Source organism: Stenella coeruleoalba (genome assembly GCF_951394435.1).
Source record: "Stenella coeruleoalba genome assembly, chromosome: 18".
In the NCBI taxonomy this organism is placed as follows: domain Eukaryota; kingdom Metazoa; phylum Chordata; class Mammalia; order Artiodactyla; family Delphinidae; genus Stenella; species Stenella coeruleoalba.
Window position 1 is genome coordinate 9,274,148 of NC_137164.1, and position 15,821 is coordinate 9,289,968.

Below are 15,821 nucleotides of genomic sequence, written 5' to 3' on the forward strand. Positions count from 1 at the left end.
AAATAATTGACCACTTGAAAAACACTTTCACTTATATCATATTTAATCCTTGCAATGTCCCTGAAGGAGAATAGATGCTATTCCCATTTGTTCAAAGAAGTACCTGAGGCTCACACTGGTAACAGAGGATTTGGTATCCAAACTTGAGATTCTTCTAATCCAAACTCCAGGTCGTATCACTATATCACAGCGATGCTATGGGCTGAATTCCTCAGCAGGTGGCGTTTCCTTTACCTGCTGTGTTTTTCTTTTTGTTCTGTTGATCCTTTAGGGAGAGAAGGAATAAGCATTCATGGAGACCCTACCATGTGGAAACTCTGTTAGGTGTTTTGTGTAAAGTATCTCATTTAATCCTTATTACAGCCCTGTGAGAGACAGAGGAAAGTTAGTTTTACCTGCCCTGGTTAAGTTATGTGGTCAAAGGCACACAAAAAAGTGATGGAGCAGGAATTTTATCTGATATCAAACGCCACGTGTGCACTTCCCTATAGCCAGGGTCATTCGTTTCCTTGCCAGACCTCCTCTGAGCCATGTCAAAGTACTCAAGGTTAGAAGAGTGGTCTGTGATTGTAGACAGTTCTACTGTATGGCTCTGACTTCAGCTACCTGCAAAACTGACCCATATCAGGAAGTTCTTGGTTGCTGCCACTTCTCCCTGGCCTCCTGACTCCCCCCTCTTAGTGCTTGTCCTGTAGAGGTATGTCTGTTAGGGTTAGGCCATGACTATCCACGGGCTTCAAATCAGCCAAATTAGCGAAGTCCTCTAGGCTAACATCGTGAGTGCTACAGCGTGGATTTCCCCTTTTCTTTTCTGTTTAACTGTTAACTGGTGAAATTTCTTGTCAGTGGGGAAGAGAGAGATAGGGTGGTGAAGGTGAGGAAGATAGAGAAGGGTGGGGTACATCACAAATCCAGCAGCATAGCACAATCAAGCCTCAGTTTCTTGAATCACATGGGCAAAGGCCACTATTCTTATGATCAATATTGTATTCTCCATTTCCTTCCTAGCATATAGATAGCTGCTTTAGGTCATGAAAAAACACATTCCGTGAAATGAAACCTAGTAGATGTTTACTAAGAAACTAAAAATGAAAGACATGCACTATTTGATTCCACTGAAATATCTGGCTGAACTCATAAGAATGGTGATGAGGCCATTCTTGGACACCTGCACTGAAATGAACTGAGAGCAGAATATTAAGGAACAAGGAAGAGGAAGTTTGGCATATGAGTGCAAGAGCTTCTTCAGGCCCAGGGAGTGGAATGAAAACTGGCATGATCATTGGGAGAATGTGAGTCAAACAGAGAATTAGAATGGAATTTTCCAAGAGAATATATTAGGAGAGCAAAAGGCTGATAAACAGCTCTTGCATTTGGAGAAAAACAGGGGGAGTAAATCAGGAATTCAAAAGTAAAGAAAAACCTAATTCAAGTAAGGGAGGAAAAAAACACTATTCTTTGTAAATAGAAAGGAGACAAATGAAAATAAGATATCAGAAGTCAGCAAGATTTTATGGGAGTCTGAAGTTGATTTAATGGAAGCAAAGCCCATTTCATTGCTGTAGGAAACACCCAGCTGAGTTGCTGATTCACTGTGGACATCTGATCTCTTCAAAGCTGCATTTAGGTGTTTTTGCTCTTGGCTTGTATCTTGTACCCTGCGGGGGTCGGCAGGAAGCCAGCCATGTCCCAGAGTACTGGGTGGTGGGCCAAGATTAGATGTCGGAGTTGGTTCTTTACCGCGCTGATTCTTCTTAGAGAAGAACAAAGATTGTGAGAACATGTGTTAGAATTTTTGTTATGAGACATGAATACAAAATATTAAATTGACTCCAGCAATTTAAGTCGACTTGAAAACTCCCGGTCTCTTAGGATAAAAAAATATAATCCTATTTAGAAATTCCTGGTGTAATCACAGATGCGGGATTGACTCTTTTCGCGAAGGCTATTAATTAAAAACTACATAATCCAAAGTCATTTAAGTAGTAAGATATTATAACAAATTCTTATTTCATTAACTTTTCAAAGTATGAATAATAACTACATCGTCAACACAAGAAATTCACGTTTCTCCACTGGCTGCTGAAAACCAGTGGAAGTGATTCCAGTTATGGTTGCAGCTCACTGTGGGCTGACTTACCTCTGGAATTATTTATTGGTTCCAGGTGACTTTTACATTGTGGGGTTAGTCATTAGGTTAGACTTGATGAGAAACAGATACAACTAGAAATGGGGATTCAAATACATGTTGTATTTCTGCTCACAATCAGAGATAAATTCACCGTGGTTTTTCTCTTTATAGGCTCACGCCAAGATCTGGCATCTCTACAATACTTCTTTCCGCCCCACTCAGGGAGGCCAGGTGTCCATTGCCCTGAGCTCCCACTGGATCAGTCCTCGAAGGATGACTGAACATAGCATCAAAGAATGTCAGAAATCTCTTGACTTTGTCCTAGGCTGGTTTGCCAAACCCGTATTTATTGATGGGGACTATCCTGAGAGCATGAAGAATAACCTTTCATCTCTTCTGCCTGATTTTACTGAATCTGAGAAAAAGTTCATCAAGGGAACAGCCGACTTTTTTGCTCTTTCCTTTGGACCAACCTTGAGTTTTCAACTGTTGGACCCTCAGATGAAGTTCCGTCAGTTGGAATCTCCCAGCCTGAGGCAACTCCTTTCCTGGATCGACCTTGAGTATAACCACCCTCAAATATTTATTGTGGAAAATGGCTGGTTTGTTTCAGGGACCACCAAGAGAGATGATGCCAAATATATGTATTACCTCAAAAAATTCATAATGGAAACCTTAAAAGGTAGGATTGTGGATAAAATCCTAATTTTCTGCCAGAATCCACTGGAAAAACAACCTTTAAGATGATCTTAATAAACTGTGTGAATTTATAGTTTTTAATCAGAATGTAGAAATTCATTTTGGCAATAGTAGGAATGCATTTATGTAACACCTTTCTCATTTGGGACCTTGAGGAACTTGAATTAATTTTTTAAACTCGTTTCATAAATGAGAAACTGGGTTATAATGTTTAAAATTACTAGACTTTCAGAGTTACTACTCTAGATTTTTTAGATTATATTAAAGATTAAGTAAATCCCAAGATATCTAGATCTCTGTACACATTTTTCAGTTCAGATTGCTTGTACTGAATAAAACACTTTTTATTAAAGAAAAAAAGGAATATCAGTATTTTCTGAAGAAAAGAGTAAGTAGTCCATGCCTTTGAAGACTTAATTCATTTATTGCATCAGGCACAAAGATAGGTGCTTAGGATAGAAAGTAGAACAAGATATCTTGGCCCAAAGGGCACCCACTAGAAATAAGGGAAATTCAGATAAAAACATATTGGAGATAAGCCTATCTGTGAAGACATTTAGTAATATTTGTAGAGTTATCTAGGTTCTCTTAGAGCCTTTCATCAGTGAGAAGGGTCATCAGTTTACCAAACAATAAGCATTATACTTACTGAAGTAGTAAAATCCTCAAATGCTCTTGAATCATGAGACGAGTGCCCATCACAGGGTCATGTTGCTCTTGTCCTCTTTCCTTTGCAGCCATCAGGCTGGACGGGGTGGATGTCATCGGGTACACCGCGTGGTCCCTCATGGATGGCTTCGAGTGGCACAGAGGCTACAGCATCAGACGTGGACTCTTCTACGTCGACTTTCTAAGCCAGGATAAGAAGTTGTTGCCGAAGTCTTCAGCCTTGTTCTACCAGAAGCTGATAGAGAAAAATGGCTTCCCTCCTTTACCTGAAAATCAACCCCTAGAAGGGACATTTCCCTGTGACTTTGCTTGGGGAATTGTTGACAACTACGTTCAAGTAAGTCAGCTGACAAAACCAATCCGCAGTCTCACCAAGCCCTATCACTAGTAAGTAGTACTTCCTTATTAGGTTGTCATGGCACATTGTCCATTCCTCAGGCCAAACACGGTTCCTTAGTGAGCACGTTAAAGGCACGCTGCACTCTTCTCTCCAAAAATCTTCCTAGCTTCATCTTGCACTTTAAATCAGCTCCAAGGGGAACAGATTAAAAATATATCCATCTTTAAGATCTGATAGGATAGTGAAAGATAAAACAGTCTCTTTTAATACCATGGTTTTCAACCCCTTTTAAAGTAGTTGTTCTTCCATAAACAAGATATAAAACAGAATTCCACATTATCTGAGATCTTGGTGGAGCTGCTGAGATTGAAGCAGGAGCATTAGGCAGAGCCCTCCTGAGGCATAACTGTGGAACCCCCAAGCTTGTGGAAATAGCTCCAGAAAGAAAAACACTTGCTGTATGATTCACTGATCGGAATGCCATTTCTAGCAACAGTTTTTGAATTGCAGTGGTAATGAAGTTCTTCAAAATGGTCAACCAATATTTATTGAGCATCTGCTGTGTAGTTAGCCCTCAATATTATTTTTAATTTTTCCAACTTTAAAAGAATCTGTTTTCTAGAGTTGGATTGAATACTTTAGCGAGCACTTTTTGGATGCTTAGTGTTAATTGCTGGGGGGAGGGGACCTGGTTGAGGGGAGTACACACTAAGATGAGTAAGATACGACCCCTGCTTTCAAAGGAGTCTATTGAGGGAAAATGATGGGTCGCAAATAGTTTGACAGTGTGAACAGAGCATGGTGGTAAGTGAGCAGGGTGGGGAGGGAGTGGAGGTGTTGCTGAACAGAGTCTGTGTGTGCAAATAGAGACCAAGACGGAGACAAAGTTTGGTATCCACAGACAAGCAAAGGGTTTAGCATGGTGGGTGCTTCTAGCCAATTCACTGGTTCTGCTGGGGAGGAAAAATAACTTTTCCTCTACCCTTCTGAGTTCTTAACTGAGACCCCTGTAATAAGAGATAGATTAACATGAGAAGAACAAACAGAAGTTTATTAGTATGTTTACCTCATGTATACATGGGAGACGCTCTGAGAAAAATGAATAACTCCCCAAGGTGGCTTAGAGTTCAGGCTTAAATACCATCTTAATAGGAAAAGGGGAAAAGTAAATGCTTTTTAGGAAAGATGAATGGGCCCTTAAAAGAATAGATGGGAGCTATGATAGTTTGTGACAAAGTTTGCCTGCATGTGATGTTGGCTTTGAATATCCTCTCCTGTGATAAATCTTCCGTGCTTGGTGAAACTCCCACAAAGGGATTTATGACAATCCTTTTGAGTTCCTTTTGGAGGATCTGTCTCTAGGCAGATAAGAGGAGTTCAGAGAAAGCCTTTCCCTTGCATTTGCTATTTTTCAAGTACCTGCAGCTCAAAATAATCAATATACTGAAGGGGCATTTTTGAGGTGGCATGCCCTGAACTTCTACAGTCATATTTGGGGACGGCATATTCTGTTACCTTTCAGTTCGAAAGAGGTGTTTGGAAGAACGCTTGGATCTGAGGGAAGGCCTTCTAGTTGAAATGGGTTGCTGTTGTTTTGGTAAATATGAAATTGAAATCTTTGATTTATGGGAGAATAAATCAACACCTGGTGGTGCAGTGGTTAAGACTCCATGCTCCCAGGGGGCCCAGGTTCGATCCCTGGTCAGGGAACTAGATCCCACATGCATGCCACAACTAAGAGTTCACCTGCCACAACTAAGATCCCATGCAACCAAATAAATAATTAAGAAAAAATTTTTTTTAAATCACCACCATCCTTAATACTTTTTTTGCCGAGTTGTATTATTCTTACATCTTATTCAGACCTCCAGTTAGTTTTAGGGACAGTCTCAACTTCAGTCCCTTCCTTACATTTAAAAGGCATCCAATGAGGACACAGGGAGTGGGAAGGGTAAGCTGGGACGAAGTGAGAGAGTGGCATGGACATATATACACTACCAAATGTAAAATAGATAGCTAGTGGGAAGCAGCCGCATAGCACAGGGAGATCAGCTCGGTGCTTTGTGACCACCTAGAGGGGTGGGATAGGGAGGGTGGGAGGGAGATGCAAGAGGGAGGGGATATGGGGATATATGTGTATGTATAGCTGATTCACTTTGTGATGCAGCAGAAACTAACACGCCATTGTAAAGCAATTATACTCCAATAAAGATGTTAAAAAAAAAGAAAAGCATCCAAGGAACGCTGTGTTTGCAAGGATATCTGAGCCCAGTAGCTTGTCTTCCTGGCTCCGGGTTTTCCTCCCTCCTCCATCTCCCCTTCTCCCTCAGCCCACTGCTATTTGGAACCTCCTCATCCTAATTTCTCCTGCAGTGGGATCCACAGTGGGGGTTCAAGTAGGATCTGAAGCGGCAGAGGTGGTGCTAGTGATGGAGGAGGGAAGGAGGAAGGAAGGAAGCGGGGAAGGCCACTTCCTAGTGCATCCTGGTTGGTCCCTGGTCCTTTTTCTACCTCTTGACCTTCTTCTGAGCCTGCTTCTTGCTGGACCCTGGGACCCTAGTCACTGAGGGCTTGTGCTCTGTCCCATCTCTGACAGCAGCCCAGCCAGGGCTGGTAATTCCCAGCTTTGTCTTTTGAGGAGAGAAGGCTCCGCCAGCGTTTCTGTGCAGATGGTATGAACTCAGGGAGCAGTGGGGACATTTGTGGGGAGCCCTTTCACTCCTGCTTTGTTCCCATCCAGGGACTGTGTCTGCCTTGGGAACTGGTCAGTGGTGAGAATGTTTTAAGAGTACATCTTACTTCTTCCAGAGAGAAGAACAACTCTGATCAGAGGCGACAAGTACGGCAGGCAGCGAAGACGTAGGGAGATAGGGAGAGAATTCCTTTTTCTGCTCCCTAGAGGCAGTTGTTTAGACTTTGATTTAATGCCAGCCACCCATCAGCCCTGGAGCTTTGCCCTCGGGCTGCACAGCGCAGGGCCCCTGCTACCTTCACCTAGCCGAGCCGCCTGGCCCGCTCCCTGCTGACCCAGCCAGACACAGACCCTCTGCGGACCGCAGCTCCTCTAGAAGCTCTCTAGTGGGAAAAGGCTGCAACTGCTCTTTTATTCTTTCTGCTTTTCACCTGGAGCGTTTGTACTACTGTGGCGGCTCTCTTCCCAAGCTAATAACTTCCTGACAAAGTAAAAACAAGTTTTTTGTTAGGACAGTTCTGATGAGTGTATGGGTAAGTTTTAATTTACAAGCAGGTCTCTATACTTTTAATGCATTAGAAGTGAATTTCATTTTTATTTTATTTTTTTTGTCGTTCAATCGATATTTATTAAGTACCTACCACTATGCTCAGACCAGGGAATAGTGAGACAAATACACTTAGGTGCCTACCTCCGTTCAAATACACAGGCTGGTAAGAAAAACAGCAAGACCCATCATGGTGTTTTTAGCTGGCAATACTTTTTTTTTTTTTTAAACATCTTTATTGGAGTATAATTGCTTTACAATGGTGTGTTAGTTTCTGCTTTATAACAAAGTGAATCAGCTATACATATACATATGTTCCCATATCTCCTCCCTCTTGTGTCTCCCTCCCTCCCTCCCTATCCCACCCCTCTAGGTGGTCACAAAGCACCGAGCTGATCTCCCTGTGCTATGCGGCTGCTTCCCACTAGCTATCTATTTTACGTTTGGTAGTGTATATATGTCCATGCCACTCTCTCACTTCGTCCCAGCTTACCCTTCCCCCTCCCGGTGTCCTCAAGTCCATTCTCTACATATAAGTGAATCTCAAACCATTGAAATTTATCTTTTCACTCCTGGCTAGTGTTTCAAACTCCCAGTATGAATGAGGCATGCATTTCACCTGAAAAGCTTTAAAAATAACATCTCATTAACACCACCTGTCTGAAGTCTGATCTTAGGCTTGTTCACATGGATTGTCACTGTCCTTGGGCCTAATTTCCCAGCCAAGAGGTTTGTTTTCCCATAACCACTAATGCTCATAGCTCATAAATACAAAACCTGCTATGTACTGGGGACGTAGAGCTTTTTTAACATTGGCCACTGTTAGGGAAACATTTCTTCCGTAATATACTGAATACCTATATTATAACCTTCTGAAAGGTTCAACTTTTTCTTTTTTTTTTTATTAAGAAATAAGTCAGTACATCAGTGGAGATTATATAGAATTTTGCCTAAACACCCATTTATAAATGTCCTGTATTTTTAAGAAATAGGGTATAAATAGAAATTATACCCTAGTCTCTCATGTTTGTTTTCAGATGGACTGAATAAAAGCTGTTGTTCTGGAACAATTATGATAGAAAAGTTACGAATTTTGTCAACTCAAGCTCTAAAAATAATCCAAATAATTCCTTCAAGCTATGAACACTTTCACTTCCAAAGAGTATACAAATATTTTCTCTTGCAAAGCTGAGGAAACATGATTTGTGGGTGCATCACAGTGGAAAAATACTTCTGACAGCATTCCCACAGCATTAGAGGAAATGCATGTGTGGGTGATCTACAAGGGACAATTCTCCAGAAAAAGCAATTTCCCTCTGACACGCTGTATTTTATTACTTTCCTTTATAAGCACAGCACTGACCCCTCTAGAGAAACAGAAGCTCATTTGCAACAGGCCTGAAAAGTGCAAGGAAACCTCTGCTAGAGATTCAAAACCAGAGTTTGACCCCAGCTTTTATATAGAGGGTCAAACTGAGGAACCAATTCTAACAGGATTATTTCTGAGGAGAAAACTGGCTTTGGTGGCGAGTCCTTGGGATGAACTTTCAGTTTCCATTCCTGCCATGGTTGGCATGTGGAGGAAGGATTTTGTGATTTTGATTTTGCAATTTGTCCACTTTCCTAAATACATGTTTTCATTTTGAAGGCTTGTAAATCAGAGATTGAGAACCATTATTGTCATGATCGTCACAGAAAAATAATTTAGAAATTTTTAAAAAGGTATGTTAAAATATCCCATTATGGGTGGATGACAGAATTGTTTTCCACATTCTCTATCACTTTCTACCATCAGTCAGAATGAGTTTGCTAAATTCTGTTACGGACTCTAATGCCAATAAAAGGCAACCGTTATGCTTATTTTCCACGTCCTTCACCTAGAGCAAACCTCCATTTAGAACGTGATTTTAAGAAGCGCAATTTAATCTTAAATATCGTTTCATTTTCTGACTCTCACTCAGGTTTTAAGCTTTATCATTTTTTTGTCTAGTTTTTTTTAAATTTGAAAGCCTCGTATCATTAGTGATTTCTTACACTAAAAGAAAAACGTCCAAAATATTCTGCTTGCTTAACGCAGACCAGAGGCGTGTGAGGATTATTAATGTTTGTCATCTGAAGTGACCCCAAAAATTCAGATTTTTTTAACATTAAAGTAACAGTTCCAGAGTTACAGAGAACTATGGGAAAAACAAATGTGCACCCATCAAAGGGAAATATTTTCTTCTCCAAGAACTTCCTCTTTATGAAAAAATAGTTTAAAAATTCAGCTAGAAAGGTTTCTGATTTTACCTATTTCGCTGGCTGGTTTTGTCAAAAGAACTGCGTTGAACGACTTTCCAGGACCGTCCAGGTGAGGCTAACGGTTACTCTCCTCCTGCCAGGTGGACACCACTCTGTCTCAGTTTACCGACCCCAACGTTTACCTGTGGGATGTCCACCACAGTAAAAGGCTTATTAAGGTGGACGGGGTTGTGACCAAGAAGAGGAAATCCTACTGCGTTGACTTCGCCGCCATCCGGCCCCAGATCGCCTTACTCCGGGAAATGCACGTGTCGCATTTCCACTTTTCCCTGGACTGGGCGCTGATCCTGCCGCTGGGGAACCAGTCCCAGGTCAACCGCACGGTCCTGCGCTACTATCGCTGCATGGCCAGTGAGCTCGTGCGCGCCAACATCACGCCGGTGGTGGCCCTGTGGCGCCCCGCGGCCCCGCACCAGGGGCTGCCGCCACCCCTGGCCCGGCACGGCGCCTGGGAGAACCCTCATACCGCCCTGGCTTTTGCAGAGTACGCCAGCCTGTGCTTTCGAGACCTCGGCCACCACGTCAAGTTCTGGATCACGATGAACGAGCCGTCCACGCGGAACATGACGTATATCGCGGGGCACCACCTCCTGAAGGCCCACGCGTTGGCCTGGCGCGTGTACGATGAGAAGTTTAGGCGCTCTCAGAAGGGTAGAATATCCATAGCCCTGCAGGCGGATTGGATAGAACCGGCCTGCCCTCTCTCCCCAAAAGACCAAGAAGTGGCCGAGCGGGTTTTGCAATTTGACATTGGCTGGCTGGCCGAGCCCATTTTCGGCTCCGGGGATTATCCACGCGTGATGAGGGACTGGCTGAACCAGAGGAACAATTTCCTCCTGCCTTATTTCACTGACGAGGAAAAAAAGCTAATCCGGGGTTCCTTTGACTTTTTGGCTTTAAGCCATTACACCACCATCCTTGTAGACTGGGAAAAAGAAGATCCAGTAAAATATAATGATTACCTGGCGGTGCAAGAAATGACTGACATCACCTGGCTCAACTCCCCAAGTCAGGTGGCCGTGGTGCCCTGGGGGTTACGCAAGGTACTGAATTGGCTGAAGTCCAAGTACGGAGACGTCCCCATGTATATAATCTCCAACGGCATCGACGATGATCCGCACGCAGCCGAAGACAATCTGAGGGTGTATTACATGAAGAATTACATAAACGAAGCTCTGAAAGGTAAGGAGCCCCCGAAACAGCGGTCTCTTGAGGGTTAAGTCACCTGAGAGCCTGATACCTGATAGAAACTCTCAAACATACACACACTATCACCTGCAGAGAAAGTGCTATCTATTCCTTGACACACTGAAAAAGTCCAAGTGCTAGCTAGTATTTTCCCCAGGGATAAAGGAGTTTGGCTAAAAGAGGAAGATGGAATATCCCTCGCACCTACTCTGGGTGGAATAAACCCTGGACTATCTTGTTCTCCATATAAGATGGCTTCACAGCAGTCTTGACTGCTTCACGTACTTAAAGATTTAACCCAGGTGCATCCTAGTAGGCTTAATTATGTAAAGCCTACTATGTTAAATGTATTTACCTCTTTGTCTTCGGATATAAGAAGCCTTTTCTGATTAAATCTAATTAAATCTGAAGCTTTATTAAATGGTATTGACATTTTTGCTGATATGCCAGGGCTATGTAAAAGCAAAGTGTTGTGTGCAAAATATTTTCATAACTTTTCTCCTGTCCTTTTGTTTTTCTAGCCTATGTATTGGATGGTATCAATCTTTGTGGATACTTTGCTTATTCATTTAATGATCACACAGCTCCGAAGTTTGGCCTGTATCGTTATGCTGCAAATCAGTTTGAGCCCAAACCATCCATGAAACATTACAGGAAAATTATTGACAACAATGGCTTCCCAGGTCCCAAAACCCTGGGAAGATTTTGTCCAGAAGAATTCACCCTGTGTACAGAGTGCAGCTTTTTTCATACCCGAAAGTCTTTACTGGCTTTCATAGCTTTTCTATTTTTTGCTTTTATTATTTCTCTTTCTCTTATTTTTTACTACTCTAAGAGAGGCAGAAGAAGTTACAAATAGTCTTGATATTTTTCTCATTCATTTATTTGAAATAATTGTACACACACAGCAGCTGTTAACCATTTGTACTTCTCAGTGTTGTGAAACTGTAGATTTTATATATCTGACTTCTAGAAGACCTTTTTGTAGCATTTGACAGAGCTTTTGAAATGAGCATAAGTGATTGTAAAATATTGAATAATGTGAATAGTGCCTGGATTTGTTCTTTTTGGCAGGGGGGTGTTAAAAAAATACTGACAGGGGCTGTCATTTCTGCAGCACATTCTATAACAGAAGCATGAGAAATGGGAACCATTCTGTAACATTTTTACAGAAATTGAATGACAAAATTAAGAATATTTTTTGTCTGTGCCCATTGCTATATGCAGTGTTTATCTTGAAGTCATATTGCAAGTATTGGAATCAAAAGTTAAGTCCCAAGTAACCATATCTTAACTGCCATGATATGCCTAACGGTCTCTGCTGAGCCAAGTTTCCCTTGAAAAAGAAGATGGCAAAATATAGAACAGATGACAAAGGGCCCTCGGCTGGAATGTTCCTTTTAAAGCAGTGTTTCTATCAAATACTGTTATATTAATTTACATATCTGGTTAATGATAGGCTTAGCAGAACAAATGACAGAACTTTATATTTTATGTAAGTATAAAATATATTTTTTTATATTTCGAGGCACTCTCTAAACCCCAGGTCCTTGAGGGCTTTGTGTCCCTGTCGAGGGCCTGCACACATGGACTTTCACTAAATGTGTGCAGAAAAATATGCATGAATTATGCAATATTAGGCCCTTAGAGAAGCATAAACCGACTGTGAAATGCATTATACTGCAGTGGCTGGAGGGGGAGGAAAGGAGGAAAAAGTACTTGTTATGAGCAACATTGTGATTAATTTTATTATAAACTCTTTTGTTTAGAGCAGACCTTGGAATGAATGAGGTGACCTTTTCTGAGAGAATAAGAACGAAATAATAACTTATTTTATGAGGAGTGACTCCACTTTCTGTTCTTTAGAATATGCCAAAATTTCTTTGAATTGAGTCTTAAAAATTCTTAGTAGGTTCAAAAGCATTTGGTCTAATAACGCTGGAAGATTTGTTTCTGTAATTGCTGAGGTCCATTTTATATTTTTGCTGCTACTTCTGTGGAGCTAGCTTTGAATGAGTTTTGCTTCGAACTTTTATACAGAAACATGCTATGGATTTTTAGAAAGGGCTAATTAGATCTTATCCTTTAAAGCCCCTTAAATAAGTCTTGCTGATTTTCAGACAGGGAAGTCTGTTGCACTGGAGTTGGGGATTATCCTAATGTTTGTTTTATAGATAAGCCAAAATTATATCAGGCAAGATAAATGAATATCATGTCTGGCATAACTAATCTTGCTGACACAGGGTTCTAGTGAATAAAAAAAAAACTGTACTGTATCATGTATCATCTTTAGAGGTGGTACGATTTTTTTCCATGAAAGATAAGCTTTTGGTGGTACTCTTAAAAATTAGACTTATTGTTAAAATTGCAAACTAGAGAATAATAGTTTATTTTATGTATATATTTTTCTGATTATAATAGTAATATATGCTCATTGTAAAAAACTTAAAAACACAGAAACTGTATATAAAGAAAAAAATAACCTGTAATTTCACCACCTTGAGGTAGCCACTATTAACATAGCGTATGTATTTTATTTTACATAGAGTCAGATCATATTGTAAATAGTTATGTGTCTTTATTAATTTTCATTGTGTGCATTTCCTTTGTCAGTCTTCAAAGGCATGATTTTTGATAGCTGTAGAGTAATTCCACTGTATGAATTTATCACAATTTATTTAATGATTCCTATTTGTTGGACTAGTTTCTTATTGTTAATTACCGTTAAATAATGGATTTTATTTAAAAATAATTTTCTTGCTACAGCATTTAATTTCCTTGAGTGTGGAGAGAAGCAGTTCTGTCCCTTGATAAAGAATTGTAATAAATCTGCCTGAAACTTTTTCTTACATCACCAAATAACTAGATAAATTTCTTAATTATTTTGTTCTTTTGGGTTGATTAAACCACCTAGAATATGATCTGAGTGGTGAAGAAAGGGATCTGAAAGCAGGAGTGAAGTTCGAGGCTGGAAGACGGTAGGGGCGGGGAGGGTGCTCCAAGCTAATCCCTATGGTTGAGCTGAGAGGGAGTTTCAGACACTGAAAGAGACAGGAGGCGCCAAAGAACCAATGAGAAATGACACTTCAGCATCATTCAGCAAAGTTATCAGGTGAGCATCACGCTAACTTTGAGTCCCCGTAGACCTTAGGGGGAGGTCGGTGGCTCACCCCAAGCGGGAAGGGGGAGTGGGCGGGGCGCCGCTCAGATGAGGCTGGGAACCCGGAGGCAGCAGAAGGTGCTAGAAGGGCTTTCTGGTCCATCGGGGATGGAATCCTCATTTCTTAACTGGCTTCTCAGGGCATTACTTCTTCTATTGATGCTTTACTTTCATGAATTCTGAGTTTTTCACCATGTTACATATATGTTTTAAAATATAGAGACCATTCCCTTGGAAGTCCTACATCTCAATACCTTTTGGGGCCAGCTGTGCAGCGGCATTAAGTGGTAAGCCGTGGTCCCCAAGGCCTCTGGGCTAATTTCTGCCATATTTCTGTTTGCTCTACATTCCAGGTTCCTTCCTTTGAACGTGGGGTTGGGGAGTGAGAGGGGGAGGAGAGGTGTGGTGGGTCATGCACTTATGCCCCATTCATTTTGCTTTAGTTTGGAAGGATGGTTTTTCATATTCATTTAAGGATATGTTTCATTTTATTTTTGGACTTCCACAGATAGTAATTAGAATCTACTAATGCCTCGGAAACATTTCTTTTTATTATTTATTATAATGCCATCCAACAGAGATATAATGCTAGCCACATATTTTAAATTTTCTAGTAGTCACATTAAAAAAATAAAAGGCATAGAAAATAAAGCTTGATACTATACAGTATTTTATTTTCCCCAACATATCCAAAATATTATAATTTCAATATGCAGTCAATATAAAAATGATTGAGAGTTTTACATACTTTTTTGGGCTACTAAGTCTTAGAAATCTGGTGTGTGTTTTACACAAAGCGCACATCTTGTGCTCAATTTGGACTGTATACTGTAAGTAGCTACATGTGGGCAATGGCTACTCCATTGGATAGTAAAGGTCTATAAAGAGAGACTTGCTCTGCTACGTAAATTAGCTGCATTATTAAGCTATCCAAAGTATTTAATGAATTACAAGAATAAACATTTTTTTTTCAACAATCTTCTGAGGTCTAAAATCCAAAGAAATTATTGGCATGTAAATTTACCATTAAACTAAAACTACTGATTAAAACAAATATTTTAAAGACTTTTGTGGATGGAAGAATTCTGCAATTCTGAACATTGTAATTCAGGTGCTGGAATTAAACTGATTTTCTTTTTACATAGTCTATAATCCAGTCTTTTCTCTAATTCAACTTGCCCCTTTCTGAATTAATAGAGCAATTACTATATTGTTCTATAGCATCTCCATTTAATATTTATTTATTTATTTACTTTTTCCATTTTAACATCTTTATTGGAGTATAATTGCTTTACAATGGTATGTTACTTTCAGCTTCACAACAAAATGAATCAGTTATATATATACATATGTTCCCATATCTCTTCCCGCTTGCGTCTCCCTCCCTCCCTCCCACCCCTCCAGGCGGTCACAAAGCACCGAGCTGATCTCCCTGTGCTATGCGGCTGCTTCCCACTAGTTATTTACCTTACGTTTGGTAGTGTATATATGTCCATGCCTCTTTCTCGCTTTGTCACCGTTTACCCTTCCCCCTCCCCATAGCCTCAAGTCCATCCTCTAGTAAGTCTGTGTCTTTATTCCTGTTTCACCCCTAGGTTTTTCATGACATTTTTTTTTCTTAAATTCCATATATATGTGTTAGCATACGGTATTTGTCTCTCTCTTTCTGACTTACTTCACTCTGTATGACAGACTCTAGGTCTATCCACCTCATTACAAAGCTCAATTTCGTTTCTTTTTATGGCTGAGTAATATTCCATTGTATATATGTGCCACATCTTCTTTATCCATTCATCTGATGATGGACACTTAGGTTGTTTCCATCTCTGGGCTATTGTAAATAGAGCTGCAATGAACATTTTGGTACATGACTCTTTTTGAATTATGGTTTTCTCAGGGTATATGCCCAGTAGTGGGATTGCTGGGTCATATGGTAGTTCTATTTGTAGTTTTTTAAGGAAGCTCCATACTGTTCTCCATAGTGGCTGTATCAATTTACATTCCCACCAACAGTGTAAGGGGGTTCCCTTTTCTCCACACCCTCTCCAGCATTTATTGTTTCTAGATTTTTTGATGATGGCCATTCTGACTGGT

General features: G+C 40.6%; 1 protein-coding gene across 6 annotated transcripts in view; it reads left to right on the forward strand.

The window, feature by feature from the left end:
* The window catches only part of KL (klotho), a gene marked incomplete at its 5' end in the record, with an annotated part of 84,945 nt that overhangs the window by 25,069 nt on the left and 44,055 nt on the right, over positions 1 to 15,821 (forward strand). For 4 of the 6 annotated variants that reach the window (XR_013824899.1, XR_013824900.1, XR_013824901.1 and 1 more), the window contains 5 exons: positions 2,303 to 2,813; positions 3,568 to 3,836; positions 9,460 to 10,561; positions 13,482 to 13,679; positions 13,948 to 14,014. Coding sequence is in view for 1 of the 6 variants with exons in the window: in XM_079903301.1 (XP_079759427.1) it covers positions 2,303 to 2,813; positions 3,568 to 3,836; positions 9,460 to 10,561; positions 11,089 to 11,426 (2,220 nt within the window). Of the gene's footprint in view, positions 1 to 2,302; positions 2,814 to 3,567; positions 3,837 to 9,459; positions 10,562 to 11,088; positions 13,107 to 13,481; positions 13,680 to 13,947; positions 14,015 to 15,821 lie in introns of those variants that run through there. The other 2 variants (XR_013824902.1, XM_079903301.1) reach the window with 2 other exon arrangements.